Here is a 20,612-nt window from a genome sequence, read left to right as displayed (position 1 = left end):
GACAACAATAATAACAATGCGGAAAGTAAGCAGATGTACAGTGTGACGTCATCAACGCAAAAAAAATTATTCCCCTTTGCCTTTCTGCATTGCAACGTTAACCGGAAAAAAGGTAAAAGTTACATTTTACGGCGGAAATGTCTGTAGAATACTTTCTCCCAGCATTTGACCGAGATATTTCCCAAAATTTTCTCAGAAAATCCTTCTTGTTTACTATCTTATCACCCGATTTTCTGTGATAACGCATAGTTAAGATGGCGGAACCAATCAGCGTTAGATCTCGACACTACCGCTCTTCCCAGAGGCTACTCAACCGCGAATGGAGTCAAGATTCGCGTCCTATTGGCGATGGAACTCCAACCAATCATTGAATTAGTGTACCCGTCAAATTATCCAATGTAAGTCCACAAAATTAATTCGTCTCTACCAGTGGTCATCTCTCTATTTTTAACCCGCAAAATTCGATTGATTTTGGAATTTTCGTCCACCGGGATTCTGTGACTTGTGTTTATTTCTCAGAAGACAATTTTAATGCCCTTGACGGCGCTGCTTGGCGTCTAAAGGCAATTTCGTGGAAGCCATTTTTCCGTTGTGTCCGCCGTCTGGAGTAAAGTTGCAGTTGCAAGATTCTCTCGTTCACTGTGCGGAAAACAACGTTGTTATCATTGAATGTGTTGTGATAAAAACCTCTAGAAAATTACAGTTTTCCTCTACTAAGTCTCTCGTAAACTTATAGAGCTAAGTTTGTATTCCCTTCCGCGAACTGCACGGAAGCGTTACGTGGTCAAAGTCAAACACTCTACAGTTCTATACACATTCACCCTACAAGACGAACTTTCAAGATGCCTCTTTATTCGTTCGTTATTCACCCTATCCGCACAAATATATCGCTTCATGATCTCGAATCTCCCCTTGATGATCTGCTGTGAATTCCTTTCATCATCCAGACCAATTGTCAGTCATCACTTCAGGATCGGTAAAATCTGATAACAGATTTCCAGGTAAATAACTTGCTCAATTCGTACTCGAACTTCATTTTCATCATTTTCCGTAATGCATCGCAATGCATCCTAAAGAATGTAGAAAAGAAGTATCCACAAGGTTTCAATACAAAATTGCAAACAGAGAAAGTACCCAAAAAGTTGGAGAAGTACCCAGGCGCAGTATCTCATTTCGGTAACCAATATTGTTTGGTCGAAAAGAGAGAAATACAGCATCAGCGTCTCAGTTGGTATATCATGTTACTCATTCTTAGCCACCAGTAGCCTGAGCTGCGTTGTAGAAGTAAACTGTTGGGGACCGTTGGGCAACGGAATTACCCGATTCCAAACGCTCGGCGTTGTTCGACTCCGTTTGGATTGCCCGATGTCCTCGACTGTTTACCTAACGGAAGTCAACAAGTCATCGGTCTCAGGAGGTAGTTAAGAGCGTTGAGCTAGCCTCTAAATATAATTGTGCATGCAGTGTCACACTCAAAACATAACAGTTTTTAGTCAACAGAGACGACTGACAACGCGTTTCCCAACGGGTAAGTCAAAAGACACGTGATATCCGTTAGCGTTGAGCAGCTGAACGCAAACGGAAAGTTTACTTCGACAACGCACCTATCATTTACTTTGAATTCATCAGATACAGTGGGTCCCTGTTTTAAAGGTTCTTAACATTAAAATTTTAGTTAGTTTTATACTTTCATTTACAATCCGCAACTCTTGATGGATGTTACAGAATGCAGATTTAAGACACATTGCAAAAAGAAATTTTGTGCAATCCCTTGAGTCCTATAAATACTTTTCCTTTTCTAGTAGAATCTGAATTTCTAAGAGTATGCATTCATACAACTCCTGGTTTGAAGGGGATCTCCCAGTCCAAGTTCCAAGGAAATTGCTGCTTGGGAGAGGCAGAGGAGAGTACATTCATATCATATCAGTGTTAGAACTTACGTACTTAAGTGGTGCAAGATGGCAACTGTTCACTTTTGGTTACCAAAAAACAACACTGCCTCCCTACGTTAGTACATGACAAAAGCAGATCTGAAATGGCATTTTTCGAAGATTTGATACATGCTATTTCACATCTGGCACTGTCGCTGAATGGAAGATTTGGAGCCTTTTGTTTTGAACTGAGTTGACGTGCCGCTCCATCTTCCTGGTTGACGATGAGAAAGGAGGAGCTTACCCCTGAATCACCCACTTTTTCCCACTTGGAAATTGCAAGTAAATCTGCTGCATCATGCGTGTCTCTGACGCGGTTTTCTTGTGATTGGCACTCAGGAAGTTCTATTCTGAAAGCTCACTTTACTCAGGAGATTGTAAGAAACATCATATTAAAATATTTTGAAATCAACCCGGATGCACAATTTTTTTTCATTTTCTGTTCTTAGTATTTTATTAAACCTTCGGTAAGTAAGTTAATCGATGATTGGCTCCTAAGTACATTCAAATGATCTGGCACAGACTGCCTGAAAATTTAAATCACCAGTTTTAAAAAGAGACTATGTTCTCAAATTTTTCAGGAAAGTTTGAGAAACTGTAATAAAAGCAATACCTATCTCATTTTGGACACTTTACTCAACTGATGAAGGTTCATTAAGTAATTGATGGCAAAGAGGAAAATCAGAGCCTTCAACAGATGCATACAAATGAATTTTTCTTCTTCACAAACTCTCTATTAATTCTGCTCTTCTAATATTTTTTCAGACTTTAAAAATGACAGATAATCAAATGGTCATGCAGGCAATATCAGCCAATGTGGGACAACAAGTTCAGGTACATTTTTTACTCACATTTTCTTTCACCTCCTACTTTTGCAATTTGAATTCTCAAATAATAACCATATATTCAATCTAATCTTTGCTAGATAGGCACATTTTATCAATGTAAGAAAGAACACCTATGTCTTGAATAAAAACCTCATTCAGTATTCTACAACACAAAAAGTTACGGATGCGAGGTGGAGTTAGCAACTGGCTCATGATACTGTTCAACGGTTGACACAGAGGTGCTGGCACTTTCAAAGAAACGGAGCTCATGGAAGCCAATCTTCTCTTAGACATTATTTAGATCTAGCCGCTCACCTGATACTGCCCCTCAGGAGCCACTTTCCATGTCGTAGACTAGGTATAAGAACATTATTTTGAGTTATTTTTATGTATTTTAAGTATTCACATTATTAATCTATTGATCTTAATGTTTAATTTTTTGATGTAGGTTGTTCAAGGCGGCCAAATAATTCAAGGACCAAATGGTCAGCAATTACTCTTACAGAATATTCCCCAGGCAAATCAAGGTGTGCAGCTTGGCGCACAGCTACAGGTTCTACCTGTCCCAGCCTTGCAGGTATGGAATTTTTTAATTCAGTTAAAAAAATGTATTTAATCAATACCTCATTATACTGTCTTTTTTCATTAAGAAGGAAAAAAGTAATCAGGCCAGGATTCATGTGATAGTGTTTTTTCAAAAAATCAGGGTTGTACTGGAGCCCAAACAGAGAGAGATTGAATAGACAAATTTTGTGCGAATCATGACCATGTCTGTTATGTGGCCAGAGTTACATGCAATGGGTCAGTTTAGTCTTTCTTCTATTAGTTCATTTGAAAGTAGGTAAAGTGGGAAAAAAAATAGGGAGCCAAGTTTTTTAGCAAACTTGGCTCCCTATTTTTTTCCCCGCTTTATTTATTCAAAAAAGTTCACTCGAAAGAGCAAAAAATTAGGGTTGCTGAAAGCGGGGTTTGAACCGTGCGCTGATTGCTTTTGAATTCACGCGTCTTGATCAATACGGCGGTGGAATCCGTTGTGAAGAATACATGGCAGCACCACTGAGTTCTGTTGATCAGCAGCAGGATATCAGCTAGACTTTCCAAAATGGACAAGTTCAGCTGCCAGGTTTCCCCATTCCGGCACTCACCGAGATCCTTTCTTTCAAAATGTGTTAACATTATCTCAACACCACAGAAAAAACCTCTCAACAAGATGTCACAATTCAAATGACAGTTTGGTGGTAGTTTCCAGGGTAGCGCCACTGCCGTCACTTCTAAATTCATGATGCTTAAAAAGGGTAATTTTATGTACAGTTGCTCATCACACCTAAATTCTGATACTCCAATGATGATGAACTGCTCTGTGAGGAGTTTTTAACTCAAGGAATCACTTTGCTCTGTAATTATTGGCCACCAATTGTCCGGTGGTTAATCAGTAGCAATAATTTGTCCTCAATTCAAATTTTTTTCTATTATCAAACTTAAATGCTTAACTTGTAACATTTTTAAAAATGATTCTTTTTACATCATTCATCTATTTTTTCTGTCCCAACAAATTAGCTACGAAAGTTTACAGCAATTCTTGGGAGCGCACCTCATAATTTTTGAAGAAATATTTAAAACTAGCCTATCAAGCATACTCATCTGTATTGAAGGACATTTTTAAATTCTATAATGAAATCTAAAAGTCACTTTAAGATTTTATAAATTCTTTGTTTTCTCGACACAGAGCACTGGTGGTCAAATAGTGATCCAGCAGCCAGCTCAAGCACAGTTAATTCAAACGCCAGATGGCCAAACTTTTATCTACCAGCCAGCAGTTCAAGTGGCAGACAACACCGCCACTGTCCAAAGCCAAGTTCAGCCAACCTGTAAGTTTCAAAATTCTCAAACGTAACATATTTTGACGAACATACACTTAACTGCTTCACTTGGGGGAAGGGGGAGTAATCCATCACATCCAGTCAGTTGAATGGGTCTGTTGCATGAAAGAGATAGAGCTTAGCGAAGAAACTGTAAAGGTAAAATCACATAAAAATCATGATGCACATAAAAAAAGTCCGAGTTTTCTCTCCGTAGTGCGCAAGCTGTGTATTTTGTAACACACTCTCTCAAATCTCCTGCGTCCAGAGGCAGTTTTTCTCTGTTGCTGGCAACTAGATTTGCACAGTCAAAGGAGTAAGAAAGTCTAACCTGAATGAAGAAGAAGTTTCTCCAACTTTAAAGAGGACATGAACTCTTGAATTGTTGAGAATCTGCATCTTATGTTTTATCTTGTTCTCAAAGCAATCATCAATCAATCCTTAAAAATCTTTGGATGGATTCTAATTCATTCTTATCATCATTACTAATTGGTTTTTATTTTTCGTGTAGTATTGAACATAAATGGAAACATTGTTCAAGTTGCTCCTGCAGCAACTGCCACGCAAGCTGCAGCCCCCAGTACGTCGACAGCAACTGCTACAGCAGCCAATGCACAGCAAAATATAGTCATGGTAATACAGTGTAATTTTTTTTCAGCCTACCTTTAAACATGAACCTAAATCCGCAAGATGACAAGAGTGTTGTTGCATAACCCTGACAGTAAAATGCAGTAGATTATTAGTACAAAGCAAGTATCTTTTGGATATTACAAATAAGAACTACTTGTTCTCATGCAAAAGAGCAGATATCTGTTAAGAGACAGTCAAAGGGGAAGTTTATTTTGCACATTTATGCAAGAAAGGATAGAGTATTTTTTTGGTTTCTTTTAATATGTCGTTTTTATAAGGAAAAAAAAATGGAAACCGATATATCAGAAGAAAGCAGTCTTTTGGTGATCAGCAATACTCTCTCTTCTATTGCCCTTTGCGAGTTTAAGATGTTTTATTTTAGGTCCCCGTAGTTTTATTAATACCATGGCCCTACTCAGCCTTTTTTTTAACTCTACTCAAATTTAAATGCTCTTTTTTATAAGGCCGGTTTTCTTAGTAGGGTAGTAGAATTGAACATATCAAAAACTGATCAAGATCAAGGCACTGATCTCTAATTTTTGGGGGGTCCAAACAACCTATTTAATAAATGTCACAAATAAATGTTCTATTATTTCTGTTATTTTTTGTATTTATAAGAAAATAATGTCAGGTATTATTGAAAAATTACGGACAATAGTGGATCACTTCATGTATACGTGCAAGCTGGGGTTCATGCGTCAGAGAATTTTTTGTACCCCTGTGGATGGAAAGACTACAAATGTGTCAATTCATCCTCTTCAACACTACTTGAAGTTAAGATTTAGGTAACATAGGGTACCTATGATGCCTTCAAGGAGTTTTTTAATATGCCCATTATGACCTTTGAAAGTAGGACAACTTTATCCGGGCTTTTTCCTCTTACGAAATTCAAACCTTTCTGTTGAGTTTCTCTCTACTTACGTCAGTGGAAAAAATATTCTCCTTTTTTTTATATTTAATCTATACTTTCTGAATATTCTCATTCTTTTACTCGTGCATTCTCATTTAAAATCTAACTTATTTTATTCAGATGGTAAACCCAAATGCTGCAACCAATGTACCTCAGTTCCAAAGAGTGCCCATGCCGGGCGCAGAATTTTTAGAAGAAGAACCTTTGTATGTCAATGCTAAGCAGTACAAACGAATTTTGAAGAGGAGGCAAGCTCGCGCTAAACTGGAAGCTGAAGGGAAAATCCCTAAAAGTAGACAGGTAAGTTTCCTTAAATGTCCCTTGATTCCTAATGCATACGCAACTCATTTACACTTAACATTAAACCCCTATACCCCGCAATGACTTTTCTCTTTGATTTAGTTTGGATTTTGACAATGGATCTACAGAATGTTGGAATTACTCTCCATACAATACCCTCCATAGTTAAAAAAATCTTTTTTTCAAAACGTATTGTCGAGGCTACTTGCCTCCTTTTACTATGACTCCTGACACGCATGGCTCTGATCATCTTATCTTTTATGAACAACCTTTCCTGTAATAATAAAAATAAAGGTAATGAAAGAAGTAGATCTCTAACCATTATGCTGCCATTTTTGGCACTGGCACTGGTTGCGCTGTAATCATGTATCTACTTGGCTTATTTGTTTGTCTCTTTGTAGTTGGTGTGTTTGCAGATAGTTGTGGTACCTGATTAACTTATTTAGTGTTTAATGTGAACCCTCTGATGATGGCATAAGCTGTAAGGCCTCAGAGATGCAATAAATAAAAAAATGACAACATAATGATTAAAGATCTACTTCTTTTAATTACCTTTATTTTTATTTTTATATTTGCTGCTTTGCCAGGCATGGTTAAGTGTTTCTTCTAACAGGAACATTGAGATAATGTAACTCACAATAACCATTTTGAAGTCCAGTGCGCTGCATAAAAAGGTCAGCGGATCAATTGGGCAAGTCAAATCCAGCTAGAATTCTATAAAAAGTCAGAATCTTGAGGAATATTTCTAAGATGAGACCAAACGTTGAGAAATCTTCTGCAGAAAAATGCTCATTAAAACAAAAACCAAACTGATAAAAAGACCAGCATATTTGTATGATATTATGTAATTGGTTTTGTAATTTTGGTATTTTTCTGTTGGTATTCTATTTTTTTTATCATCTGTAATTACTGATTACGCATACAAATTGGCGTGGCCCCGATACATATGTATAATCTGAAGACTGTAGTAATTGCAAAAGTGTCTGTTCAGTAACTGTTAGAATTTAAACCAATCGATTCTGACCAAGACTGACATATACCTGGTTTCTTGTCTTTAGAAAATTTCAATTTCCACAAAATCCTCCTAAGATGACGAAAAGCAATAAATGACAATTCTTGACTGATACCGTTGGCAGCCTAGTCAAAGAATGAGCAGTTATTTGATAGAGATTCTGAGGATTTTGCTGGGAGGAGTAGGGGGGACAAATTTACCCTACCCTATTGCCCAAAGTCAATTTCTAAGGAATACGAGCTAAGAAAAGCCAAGAATTTTTATCCGGAAAGGAATAAAGTTTCACAAAACCATAAAAAGTTTGGAATTGTCATTTTGATGAAATGTTTGAAATCAATGGTCCAGCGAGAATCTATGTGTCATGACATTTACTAGTCACTTTTAAAAATCGCAACTGCTCCTTTTCAGAAATATCTGCACGAATCCAGGCACAAGCATGCAATGAACAGGATTCGTGGTGAGGGTGGCAGATTTCATTCAGGCTCTGTCAAACGACAAATGCAGCAGCAGCAACAACAACTTCAACAGCAACAAAACCAACAGCAACAGCAGCATCAGCTCAGCATCAGATGAAACCCCTGAAAATCGAACCTCATCCACCTAACCACAATAATCAAAATAATACGGGTGTAGAAGTTAAAGCGGAGTAAGTGAATTGTCACCATTCCTCTCATTAACTTTGCATCAGCAGGCAAGAATTGATGAAGAAATTTATCCTGCCTACCATTTCAAACATCAAAATAGATATAATGATTCATCGCTCCCAAGACCAAAGCATGAAAATCTACAAATTTGCACGGTTGCAAATTTGACTAAAAAATTTAATTTTGACAAGCTTACGCCGGTGATTGCCTGTTAAAGTTTTTTTTATTTTTGCACGTTGTCAGGAAGAAAATCAGCAAAAGACTTAGTTTAAAATAGCCCTCTGTTTCTTAGTAAAAATGTAATTTTCGAGTGGAGATGCTGTATGGTTAGGATGGTGTTATTATGGAGTTCTTTCGTCTGAGAGACAAAATTTTAGGGGTAGAATTCAGTTCAAGACTTCCCTTTTACACTGAAGTATGTGTCAAGAAGGATCTCTTTATCAAAATACAAGATGATTTCAATAATTTTTTGAGAGATGCCATATTTTTTTTCAACTAGGTTCTTAAAGATGTCTTGACCTTTCCTTCTCCTGAGGTCTTTTAGGTGGCTGAGAACCCTGCACAAAGGTGAAAATTCAGTTTAAAAGATACATTGTAGGAGAAGCAGTTATCTCCATTGCTTGTGAGTTATTTTTGAGCAAAGGCAAAATAAAGTGTTTGAAGCTCCTCAAAAATTGCTGAGAGTGTTATTGTTAATCATTTGGAGTTACTCCTGTTGCTTGTTTCATAGATACACTCTGAAATTGGTGCCAGTGCTGAAAGCAACACTTCTTTCCGATTGAAACCCAAATGAAATGTTCCTATTTTATTCCTCTCCGTGGCAACCTTGCACTCTGGCGAGTTAAGAAAAATGATATTAGAATAATTAGAAGTTGCTGAATTTTCTGCGATAAAATATTTTTTAATTTTTGTCGGAAGTTTTGGATATGTCTCCTCAAAATTTTCAAATATTTTTGATCCAATGGCGAATGAAATTCTTTAAAAAATTGTTGGACAATTATTTACAAGTGTCCCAGAATATTTATGTTTTAACAAATGAAATTGGGCCACATTTCGAGCCTCTCCTAGCATTCTTTATTAAACGTATTTTCGTTGATGATCGGTCGAATCAAAATGGGTGGATCAAGCGGTTTCGTATTTTGTTTTGACACTATCATAATTTTTCGGAACGACATCGGGACTCACCAGATAGATAGGAGGTGGAATCCTTGCAAACGTTGGAGCCAAAATATAATCCTACGAAAAGTAGGGTTTAGAAATGACCTGATGAAGATGATGACACCCGACTAGCATCAATTTCGAAAGTCTGTTTACAAATCCGATTATGATCTCGGCGCCATTGTCGCGGCTTTTTGGCTCGACCGATCATCAACGGAAATACGCTCACGATCACAGCAGCATTGTAATGACAACATTGGCTTCATACAGCAAGTTTCCGCTCTTTGCCATGATATCATGATGACCACTATGGTTCCTCGAGATTTCTCAATTTGCTCATGCATTCATTCTATGCTTTCAATATTTTTCAGAAAATTGATGGATAATCACCACCTCCTTCAAGGGATTGCAGTGAGCACATCAGGGATGGAGAATTTTCCCTCATCTCTGATCATTGAAACATCGTCCTCGTTACCTGAAATGATTGCCAAAGCAGCTCAATGACAGTAGCTGGGAGGAACTAACCTCTGGACAAACAAAGAGGCGGTTAATGTTCCTGTTTTTAATTGTTAAGACTATACGGGACCTCCAAAGTTGTCTTACCCTACAAACTAGGGCTTTCCATTGCTTTTGCGTATGCTATGTCACACCATATCTCTTTTATATTAGAATTTTTAACTGTCCATAACCCAATGCCATGCCTCAACCAGCAAGCTTGTCCATAGTAGTCAGTAGTAGGAGCCTGGGCAATTATATAACATGGGCATCAATATAACAGCTCTACTGTTGTGTGCAGAGACAGGAGAAGCTATTAATCTCACTCAGCTTCTCCAAAGTGGTGCCATCAACCAAAAAAAGGTTTTGTGCCATATAGTGTTGTTTGGTAGGACATGTTGGAAGGTTTACTCTGGGATAGACATGCGAAATTCTGTTCTTTTTCTATTATCTCATATTTTCCAACTATTAGACTTTGCAAACTGCAGTTGATTCAATCACTCTTTTTAGATTTTACCAGCAGTTTTTCCCCCTTTTTTTCCCTAAATATTCTACTCATATCCTTTTAGAATGTCATGGGAGTTCGCTAGTTTTGAATCCCAGCATTCTAAGTATTGTAAAGTTGTGGGTTTTGGCAAAACAGAATTGAGGAGGGTTCTGAAAGGAAACCCCATAATGGTCCAAGTGTGATTGTTTCTCCAAGCTGTGGCTGTCAGGACAAACGTCAGTATAACTGATACTATTGCTACCTGCTTGTCCATGTAAGACAGATGGGTGAAATGAACTTGCTCTTGTTTTATGTGCCCTTCTCCAAGAACCCTCCTCAATTTTATCACAGGTAAAAGGTAAAAATGGCGTGGCACTGGGTTAATTTCATTTTGAACTGTTAATTCACAGTTACTTACCTACCTTAAGGAATCTAATGATAATTTTTTTCATCTCCCTGAGCGGTTCTTACGTTAAGTTTATGACCTCAGCAATACCTTAAGTTTTAAGTTGTCATCATCTATCTTTTACGTTCTTGACCTGCTGGCTGATTGTTCAAATGTATAGGTAAACAACAGGTTATAATAGAGCTGAAGAGAAATCTAATAATGTTATCATTAGTTTGGATTAAGTGATTTTCAGCCCAATGGAGTTTTTGCATATGTCAAGGATTTTCGAATTAAGTACTTTCTCTTTTCTAAAATTTTGCAAAAAAACATGATGGTACCACTGCTCATCTTTGAAATGAACTACCGAGCTCAAAAGAAGCTTTAAGCTGAAGCCATAATGGAGGGGCTCTCCAAGCTACTCAGAGAGTCTACCTCCACGTCCAGTCAAACTCTTCATGAACAGATTGGGAGGATTAATATCAGCAGGGTTGCCTTATTGCTCGGGGACAAGGCTGGAACCACAGCAACCCTGCTAATGTAGGTATTTGTTTCCTATCTGTGCATGGAGAGTTTTACCAGACATTGAAGTGTACTCTTAGCGAAGTGTGGGGGACTCCCTGCCACCCCGGTCTCAACTTAGAATGCTTTTATGGAGTTCGTTTTAAAGAAAATCAGTGACACTATTGCTTCTAGCAATATTTCTTACAAGAAATAGTACTTAGTGCCGAAGTCGCGAATCTCTGACTAACGAAGGAGTTCCATTAAGAAGATAATGTGATCCAACCGGTTAATGAAGGAAATGAATCCTAGAAAGAACCCTGCTCACATAATGGGGGCTCAACAGCCCCCAGTACTTTTTGATAAACCTTTAATAAGTTGACGTTAAGTTCATAATTAGCTTAAAGCCAAAAAATTAGGAGATTCAAGAGCAGGAGCCGAGATATTCGCGATTGAACATATTGACTATTTTCTAACATGTCAGGAGACATATGAGTTGGTGTGTTCAATCGCGAATAGCTCAGCTCCTACTCGGTGGAATTGCCTAATTTTTTGGCTTTATGCTAGTGATGAACTTTTTGTCAACCTTGAAACATTTCATCAAAATGTACCGGGAGCCTTTGAGCCCTCATAATGCGTGCAAGGTTCTATTTTTGACTTGTGGATCTGCTAATAAAGAAACATTTTTCTCTGCAACAGTAGTGTAACTGTTGCTCTATAATGAATAATTGAGATCTTCTCTCAATTTAACAGTGATGACTGATTAGTGATCGGAATGATGAGGAGCAATAAGTGATAATGCTGCTTTCGATTTTGATGAAAGAGACAGTTGTCCGCTCAGTAACTTAAGCCTGAAAGATTTTGAATGAGCAATGTTAAATCAGTGACTAGTGGACCAAAGTCAGGTTTTTAAATTAGCTCTTACAATATTTGGGCGATTGAGAAATTTTTTGCTCAAGCTCTAGATATTTTATTTCTCTGTAAACTATTTTTCTGTGTTCCAAAAATATCTTGTCTTTAAATAAATGCTACTTTTATTTACCTTGCGAACACAGATTTTGTGTACGCTGTTCCGTTTCTAAGAACATACATTATTCTTTGTTAGATCTCCTATATACATTGCTGTGCATCAACCAATGGAACCTGTCAATTTCTGTGTTGTTGGATGTAGGAAAACTTTTCCTGCTTTGAAGTTGGAACAGGAAGTTGTTGTTAGACTGAGAACTTTCTCATTACAAATGTACCGCCACAAATCACAAATTATTGACCAGTCATTTTGGGAGACAAAATCTGTGTTTTTATTGGTAAAATTTTCTTTAATAAGGTGGTATTTACCCTTCTATTAGCTATTGATCAATTAATAACTAAAATTAAGTTTCGTTTAGACTAACTCCCAAAAAGAAGAGATATTATCAGTACTCATGAATTTGACATTCTGTTGTGTCTTCTTGTGAAGATTGAGGTTCTTAAACTTTAAGATGTAGGAAAAATGTGCTGGGGAGAATAGTTCATGCTCCATTCGATTCATTGGGGATGGATGCATCTCCCACACATACTTTTCCCCTTATTTTAAGGCTTACTTACGTACTTTTTTATATGAAATCACTGCAGAGTAGGCACTTCACACTGGCATCAACATTTTAATGAAATAACCACAGCAATGTGTTGATCAACACATTAATCAATAGCCAATTCAAGGGCCCCACTGGTAGCAAAAATGTTCTGTAAATAAGTTTCTCTAATTTTCATTGTTGTTTAAAGTTTGAAAAAAAAATTAAATTATTGGAAAGATTTATCTATTGTTCTTTCTTCTTTCCATCTCAGATTTTTGACTGTATATCTTCAAAGCTTAAGTATTTTCAAGAACCTAAAGAAGGTTGGGGAAAAGTTTCAGCACAAACAATGATAAATCATGTAGAAGTTTAAGTCAGGATTTCTCTGCTCCAAAAAATATTCACTGCTACTTTTCCGCTAAAATACTGAAGACTCGAGGCTGTTTAACTAATGTGCACTGAACCATTTTCATTTAGTACATTGGTCTTACATTACAGTATCACAAGTGTGAAGAGTAAAATATCTAATGTATGTAGGATGTAAAAAACAGAAAACCTCTATCAGTTTTTTTCTCAGTAGTTTTTTATTTTCAAAACTAAATTCCAACAAAAAAACATCTTCTAATGAAACAAAATTAAATGAACAAGGTTTTTTTTCTTAATTCACAATGACTTACTAAAATTTAAACATTTTTTTGTTGTTGTTTTTCATGAAATTGCTTGTACATGATGTGGATTTTACGGTGGCCGTGTTGCATTGAATTTAAGGTGGTTGAAACCAAGAGTGGTTTCCTCATACAGGGTTATTCAAAAGTCACGCACCACTGGCCATATTTTAAGTTCTAATTATGATATCGACTTGCAGTTTATGACGTTTTTCCTCATATCAAGGGGGAGACTTTTTTACGTACTTTTCAGTTTTTGATCCCCTCGGGGGAAGGGGGGAAACTCAAAAATTTCAAAAGGCCACCCCCCTCATGGCCAGTGGTGCGTGACTTTTGAATAACCCTGTATAATGTTGCAAGCTTTAGGCAAATAGAAACCTTTCTTTTTACAAATGAAACTTTAAATCTCCACTTTTCAGTCAAAAAAAGCTATTTGAGCTCTTGAAGGCCTTGTCCACACGAGCACATTAGCGGAACTATGGGCGAATTTGTTCCGGAAACTTACTATAATTCAGCCAAAACTTTTTTACTTGAGCTCCCCAGTTCATGGAACTAATTCGTCCAAACTGCGCTCTTGTGGACTGTCTGAAATCCTATACATATGTCTCCAGATCCAGGGAGAGAGAAAGGGCTTAAAAAGCTACCTCAACTGGTAGAAGATTTTCTGGTTCATTCCACAACTTAAGCTGAGAGCAGGTCCATTGAAAGTGAGGTGGAGGAGGTGCATGTATTGTAAGATGTTTTGGTTCTTTTCTAGAAAAATGATATAACGTTACAGACGACAAATGAAGGTGATTCGGAATTAGCAGGCTATCAGTTTCATCAACCTCCAACCTCTTACAAATGTCTTCCGGCAATTTCTGAAATAAGAAAATGGGAAATAGAATTATAAGTGTGACACCATTTTGGACATGATAGTACTTGATCAAAGTACTGAGATAGTAAAACTGCCTTTAAATATCAATATGTAAATACAAAATTATCAATAAATTTTAAGTAAAAGAAACATTGTTTTGGGGCAAAGAATTAGAAATCGTCAGTTTTCTTGACAATGAAAAATCATCTTTGTCTTACGGAAAAATGATCTGAGTAATAGTTGCCACTATTAAATAGATTAATTTTGAGCAGAGTACCACCATGACCTGAAGTATCAAAAAACTGATGACAAAAGAGGAATTGAAAGTTTGGAGACAGAAAATGGTTACTTTAGGATAACATGTTTTGACTTCATGTGACACTGACTTTTCTTCATAGTCAAGTCTCCAGAAAAACCACTTTAAACACACTCCGAAATTAAAATATTGGACTGCAATAATATCATATAAATAACAGTGTGTGGGTGATATTCACTGGTTATAGAGTAAAAAAGGAGGTGTTGGCGATTTCTGATTTTTCTATGGTATCAATATTTCTGCAAAATCTGAAAGTCGAAGTCTGGAAAACGAATTATAACGTCTGTTGTTGAGGCAAGACTCAGTGTAAAATATAATTAAAAACAGTTTATGAAATGTGACTTTCTTTACAAACTATACTATTTTCAAGAAAACCGATGAAAAAAAGTCCATAGTCACTGACATTATCGACCTCTTTCTAAGATACTTTAAATGAAAACATCCCATTTAAATTTCTTTATACCCAAATGCCCACTGGTACCCTGAACTAAACAGAGGTAATTCTGACAGATCTAACACTGATAAATCCGACCTCTCTGAGCAAGTTCTTCGGAGAAGATAAAGGCAAGAACATCACACTTAAAGTTGCATGCTTTTCTAAAACATTTGATATGATAAGTAAATGATCCGTTAGAATTGTTCTCCAAAAAGCTCAGAAGTGCTGCAAATATGTTTTCTCTTTTCTTGAGTTTTGCCTCTATCAGAATTCGAGAAATTTTCAGCAGAACATTCTACTTAAATTATTTAAGAGATACATGCGAGAGTTCTTATTTTGCTTGGTAATGGAAAAGTTTTCAATTTATCTTTGAATGACAGAAATCAGCCAAATATTAAAAACGAAAGTTTGGAAGTATGTTGTTCTTACATTAACAACTCATTTACAACTTAATTTGTGATTAAAATATAGAAAATATTGAATTTTTTACCTGAGGGTTGAACCCAGTGACATTAAACGTAGGTAGGTGAACTGGTTTCCCGAATAAATACTTCACTGAATTCCCATGAATCTGATCGCCTATGACAGGAGTGAGCAGCCTTGTAGCTAAATATAATGGAACATAGTACCATAAAATCCGATTTGTTGATACTTCTACAAGGCTTGCGTTCAGGTCTGGATTTGTATTTAGAACTTTGTATTTATAATAAATCTGTTTCATTTTTTTCGTTTTTATTTTGTTTGCAGATTGATCTGTTGAAAGTTTTACCTGTAATGATGATTAACATGATAAGAGTGACAGAAAAGATACAGCAAAAGTTAAGCTGAAAAAATAACAGAAATGTTATGGTTTAAAACACAGTCACACTAACGGATTTAACTTTTAAAGTTCCTTTTCCTATTCCTCTCCTTCAGGAGCGGTAATCTGCTATTCTCCTAAAATTTTAGGGACCACCTTGGCCCAAAAGCCCAATTTGTAGGATTAAACATTTTTTTGCATACACCATGCTGTTTTGTGCATTGTTTGTATCCTGTTTTGGGGCTGCGTTGCGGCGCTGCAAACGGTCCGTTGAAAGTGCTGCTGCTATTTCGTGACTGCAAATTTGAAAAAATCCACAGGGTGCGTCAACATTTCTATGCACCACCATGGCCTGGCCTCCCAAATTTTTAGGCTCCAAAGCGCGATTTATAGGCTCATAGCGCCTGCAAAAGGCAGAACCCTGTTTAGAATTGATGACAAAATTGACAGGTTGAGAGAGACTAAGTTCTAATGCTTAATGGAGTATCTTCTTTCTACCTCAAATGGCATTTTAATTCCCTTCTTAACAGATCATTGAGAGGGCTCAAAACCAAACTGACGGCACATGGAAAACATCCATTTTTGTGCTCTAGAAAAGTGAAAAAAAAGGATTTGAAACAGGTAGACTATTATTACAACAAAGCAATGAAACCAATATTTTTAATTAGGGCCCAAGCACCAAAATCGAAGTTCTAAGGAAAATGAGGAAAACTATGCCATACAACATATCGACGGTGTAAGTCGGCAATCACATAACTCGGTTTACGGCGTTGCAGACTTCCTGTCATACTTTATTTTTTAAACGGAAAACTACTCAACGGCAATACTTCTGCATAAACTTCAAGGAATGATGTCAATTTTTTCTCCTTTATGTAAATAACAGAGAGGCGGAGATTTTCAGACACCGTAAACGAGATATGTGATTGCTGACTTACACTGTCAATATGCTCAATCTTGTGTGGCCAAAAAATGCATGTGTCAGAAGAATACCTGCCCAAACTTGGCCTCAAAAGAATAAATTTAAACCGGATGGCATACTTTTTCCTGTTTTGTTTGAAATTTGGATTTTGCATGGAGCTTAGGCCCTTTCAAAAATTATTAGGTTAATAGGTCAGTTGCGCTCATCACAGAATCGTGTTTTGATGCTTGATTCTTGTAGATTAGCCAAAAATAATAAGATCTGTCCAAACCGCAACTTTCTACATTAAATATTAACCCAGATATCGCACTTTGAAAAGTCAGGTTTTCACCGCGGCAGTGACACCCTTGGTTTCTTCCTCTTTTGTTCGATCAGTGATGCAAGAGACACAACGCGAAACTTCAATGGCATTGAACATAAACAAACTGGGGTGAACTGATGGACCGCTTAATCTCTTCACGGCGAGGCTGTTGTCTCCTGATAAGAAGATCCTCAAAGCGCAGATCCATCTGTTTCTTGAGTTTGTTTATGTTTAGTTCATTGAGGTTTCGCGTTATGTCTCCTGTATCCATGATTGAACAAAAGAGAAAGAAACCAAGGGTGTCACTGCTAAAGTGGATGATGTCAAAAACCTGACTTTTCAAAGGGCGATTTCTTGGTTAATATTGAACGTAGAAAGTTGCGGTTTGGGCAGATCTTATTATATTTAGCTAATCTACAAGAATCAAGCATCAAAACATGATTTTGTGACCAGCGCACTGGCTCATTGATCTGCTAAACCAAAGGATGACAAAATTTCACAGCATCTTAAAATTTTGTGAATAATTTTACAGAAATGACTAATCTTTCATGCAGCACCCTGTGCCCAACCGATACATGAATAAACAACTTACAGATAGGTCACTTTCATTGGTAGTGAGACCTAATCGTTCACCACTGTTTGAGGAAAGTAGAGGGACACCATGACACACAGCTTGATAGCTGTAAACAGCAGGAGAAGTTGGATGCTTCACTGCTTTACTAATTTTGATTCCAGCTTCATTATCAACATTCAGAAGGGTCAAACCACTGGCAAACCTTATAAAAAAAAACAAAAACATGCAATTAGCAGTGGAGTAATGTTAAAGATGATTCATTTATGAACAAAGGAATACTGTTTTAACTAACAATAAGTATAAAATTACTTGATTTTTGAAAACTCTTTAATTCTTTTACCTTTGTAATTAATTGGACAATTGTGTTGACGGGGTGGTGTGTATCATTCTTAGCAAGCAAGATGCAACTTATTGAGACTTCATACTTAATAACTGAGGTTTAAGCCACCATTCTTAATTGGTTAATTTGATGCAGGAGAAGATGACAAGACTAACAGAGCAAAGGTAAGTACAGGCCAAACTAAATTTACAGAACATTTAAAGATGAAATTAAAATACCTAGCACCTTGATCAGAGCATTCCAGAAACTCCCCCTCTTTTTGCCTTGAAAATTACTTGACAGATTGTGACATGATGCCTTGAAAGACAGAAAAACGGATAGATGCTGCTGATTTTTTTAAAAAAAAGCACTACCCACTTAAACGCCTTTACTGTATTCATCTATTTTTGATAAGTTTGTTATTATATTCACGTACTATGCCAACTGGATTTTGAGTACTAGTTCAGCCAACTTTGGATTAACTTTCGAATGAACAATCTCTGCCGTTAGTAAAACTTGTTCTATCATACCATCATAGTTTGCTGTCTCTATGCAATTAATGCTTAAAGATACCTATTATTTTGGAAGACACTTACTTTTCAGGGCTTCTAGCTACAGTCAAGTTTGGAACATTTAGCATGCTAGCAAGTAAAGGTAAGACTTCTGTGAGGCTAAAGTTGAAACGATTGACAGTCTTAAACTTGGTATCAAGAGGATCATCAAAGCCCGTCCCATTCCTCAGTCCGTATGGTTTGTTTATGGCAATGACACCTGAAAAATATTAGAAGCATATGATGCTATACAGGAAAGAAAAATCATAGAATATTGAGTTTTATAGAGATAACATTGAAAATTTTCAATTTAAAAAATAAATTACGAGGAAGTATTCAGTGTTGCAAACCAAGATAGATATTTCTTCAGTACCGCTGTCATGTTGCTTTATAACTATGCAGACCCAGGTTTAATTTCCAAATTTCCAGACCAAGGTGACTCTGGGTTGATGGATTTGAACACTTGTCGCCATAGTACTGGTAAATAATTAGTGCAGGGTTGAAGTATAAAGACCAATTCACACTATCAACCTTTTCATTTAACTCTTGAAGGAATGCAACTTGTCGCAATGAGAAGCTAGATAGTGTGCAAACAACAATTTGATAAAAAATTGAACGAAAACTTGAATGTGACATCACATACAGCTTTTTGTACAACTTTCTATCCAAATTATTTTTCAATTATATTGGATGAAAAGTTTGATATTGTGAATTGGGCTTTAGATTAGTTTAGAAACTGCATAAAGAACCACTTGAGAAAATTATATATAGGCAATACATATTTCCTTACTCTCAGTCTGACAGGAAGGTCCACTGGTCTCCTTGCCATGGACAAAAAATGGGTTTGTTTTACAGTGAGAGGTTGGAGGCATTGGTCAAATAAGTTGCCTTCAGCCTGATTGTTGAAATTTATGTCGGTATGACAAGAATCGAAAATCGATATATTACACGGTGCATATAGGGCTATGTCTTCTTTTATCTTGCTGACATAGCCAGTTAAAGTTTCAGCAATCAGGGTGCTGATGGAGTCTGCAACAATTAGGTTGACGCACTTTCACACTACGACAGAAGATCTGCCATCTTAAATCTTGCATTTACTTTCCATAAGAAAGTGGCGTCAGACAAGACATAGGTCTGCTGCAGTCTACAAGAGCGTAAACTTGTTTGGCGAGGACTCTATATGGTGTGAAAAGGATTTCTGGTTTAAAATTAATGTACTTAATAAGTAATTGGGGTACTTCATGAATCTTGTATTAGATAAAAGTACTAACCTCCTTCATTGTGCATAACATTTTGGTACAACAGTTCAGCAAGTTCTGTTCTAGTCTGAACTTTCAAAACTGACTGGTAAATATGTTTGGAAATCATTGTACTGATTCAAAATGAGCTTTACCCGGCTGTCCTAAATTTTACTCTGCTGGCAACAAAGCACCTTATGGAGGAATCGCCGATGAATTCATTCAAATTTCAATGCAAGTAAGTTATTTCCTTAACGTTATATGTTATTATTAATTAGTAATAAAAGAAAACGCTAACAAGAGGCTTGTATATAAATCACTGATTAATTTTGGTTAGAAACACTAACTCATTATTATTAGAATAAAATTGAATTGGATTGATCAGATCAGAAAGGATCACATTATCAATAACAGACCGTACGGACAGACCATAACAATGTGGAACGAAAGAAGAAAGATGCCCGGATGCCGTTTGATGGCACCTGCGGCAGCCATAAACTTACGTCATCACATATAACTAACAAAAAGAGAGAGATAGCAATCCTCAGCAACGGTAGAGAGACAAGGATAGGACATACATGAATGATGTCATCAACCTTAAAATTGAAAATGGCTATTCCTTTACTACAAGCACCCCACTTTCAACTGCAGAAATGCACGTGAAATAAGTAAGGTTATAATAATGAAAAAGAGAACCTACTTCATCGTGTTAATGAGGGTCAGAGACGTTATTTTTAATATGAAGTTCGAGCACCATAAAATGCATCCATGTGGGAAGTAGGCTCTGTGTTACGAACGAAAATAAAGACGAGAAAAATGTAATTGTTTCACTTTATGCTGTCCCAGAATTCTCGCTTGTAAAATTTATTCTTTCAAGTTGAAACTGATCAACAGTTTTGGTGGAAAGTTTTCAAAGAAAGGTCTCGTTTGCTCGTGAAAGTGCAAC

At 36.7% G+C, this 20,612-nt stretch overlaps 2 protein-coding genes across 4 annotated transcripts; one reads left to right on the top strand and one right to left on the bottom strand.

Moving 5' to 3' along the window:
• Positions 1-148: 148 nt before the first annotated feature.
• Nf-YA (nuclear factor Y-box A) lies at positions 149-12,932 on the top strand. Of its 3 annotated transcripts, none has more exons than XR_011899510.1 (8): positions 149-398; positions 2,697-2,765; positions 3,207-3,335; positions 4,485-4,626; positions 5,129-5,250; positions 6,278-6,457; positions 7,878-8,115; positions 9,643-9,783. XR_011899510.1 is itself a non-coding variant. In XM_072298061.1 (8 exons), the coding sequence occupies exons 2-8, from the start codon at positions 2,706-2,708 to the stop codon at positions 9,773-9,775; spliced, it is 867 nt and encodes a 288-aa protein (XP_072154162.1). In that variant the 5' UTR covers positions 149-1,001; positions 2,697-2,705; the 3' UTR covers positions 9,776-12,932. The 3 variants fall into 3 exon arrangements, 1 of the variants encoding a protein (XP_072154162.1); XR_011899509.1 differs by having other exon boundaries at positions 149-1,001; XM_072298061.1 differs by having other exon boundaries at positions 149-1,001; positions 7,878-8,003; positions 9,668-12,932.
• A 325-nt stretch (positions 12,933-13,257) lies between these two features.
• Positions 13,258-20,097, bottom strand: LOC109031075 (mitochondrial mRNA pseudouridine synthase Rpusd3). Its single transcript, XM_019042386.2, has 5 exons — positions 19,700-20,097; positions 18,474-18,648; positions 17,577-17,760; positions 15,456-15,734; positions 13,258-14,217 (listed from the first exon to the last, which is right to left on the bottom strand). Exons 1-5 carry the CDS (start codon positions 19,794-19,796, stop codon positions 13,990-13,992), a joined length of 963 nt encoding a protein of 320 aa, XP_018897931.1. The 5' UTR covers positions 19,797-20,097; the 3' UTR covers positions 13,258-13,989.
• Between the last annotated feature and the right edge of the window lie 515 nt (positions 20,098-20,612).

Source organism: Bemisia tabaci, chromosome 3, assembly GCF_918797505.1.
Source record: "Bemisia tabaci chromosome 3, PGI_BMITA_v3".
In the NCBI taxonomy this organism is placed as follows: Eukaryota; Metazoa; Arthropoda; class Insecta; order Hemiptera; family Aleyrodidae; genus Bemisia; species Bemisia tabaci.
Note: the sequence above shows the minus strand (reverse complement) of the source record. Positions and strands in the feature narration are given on the sequence as shown.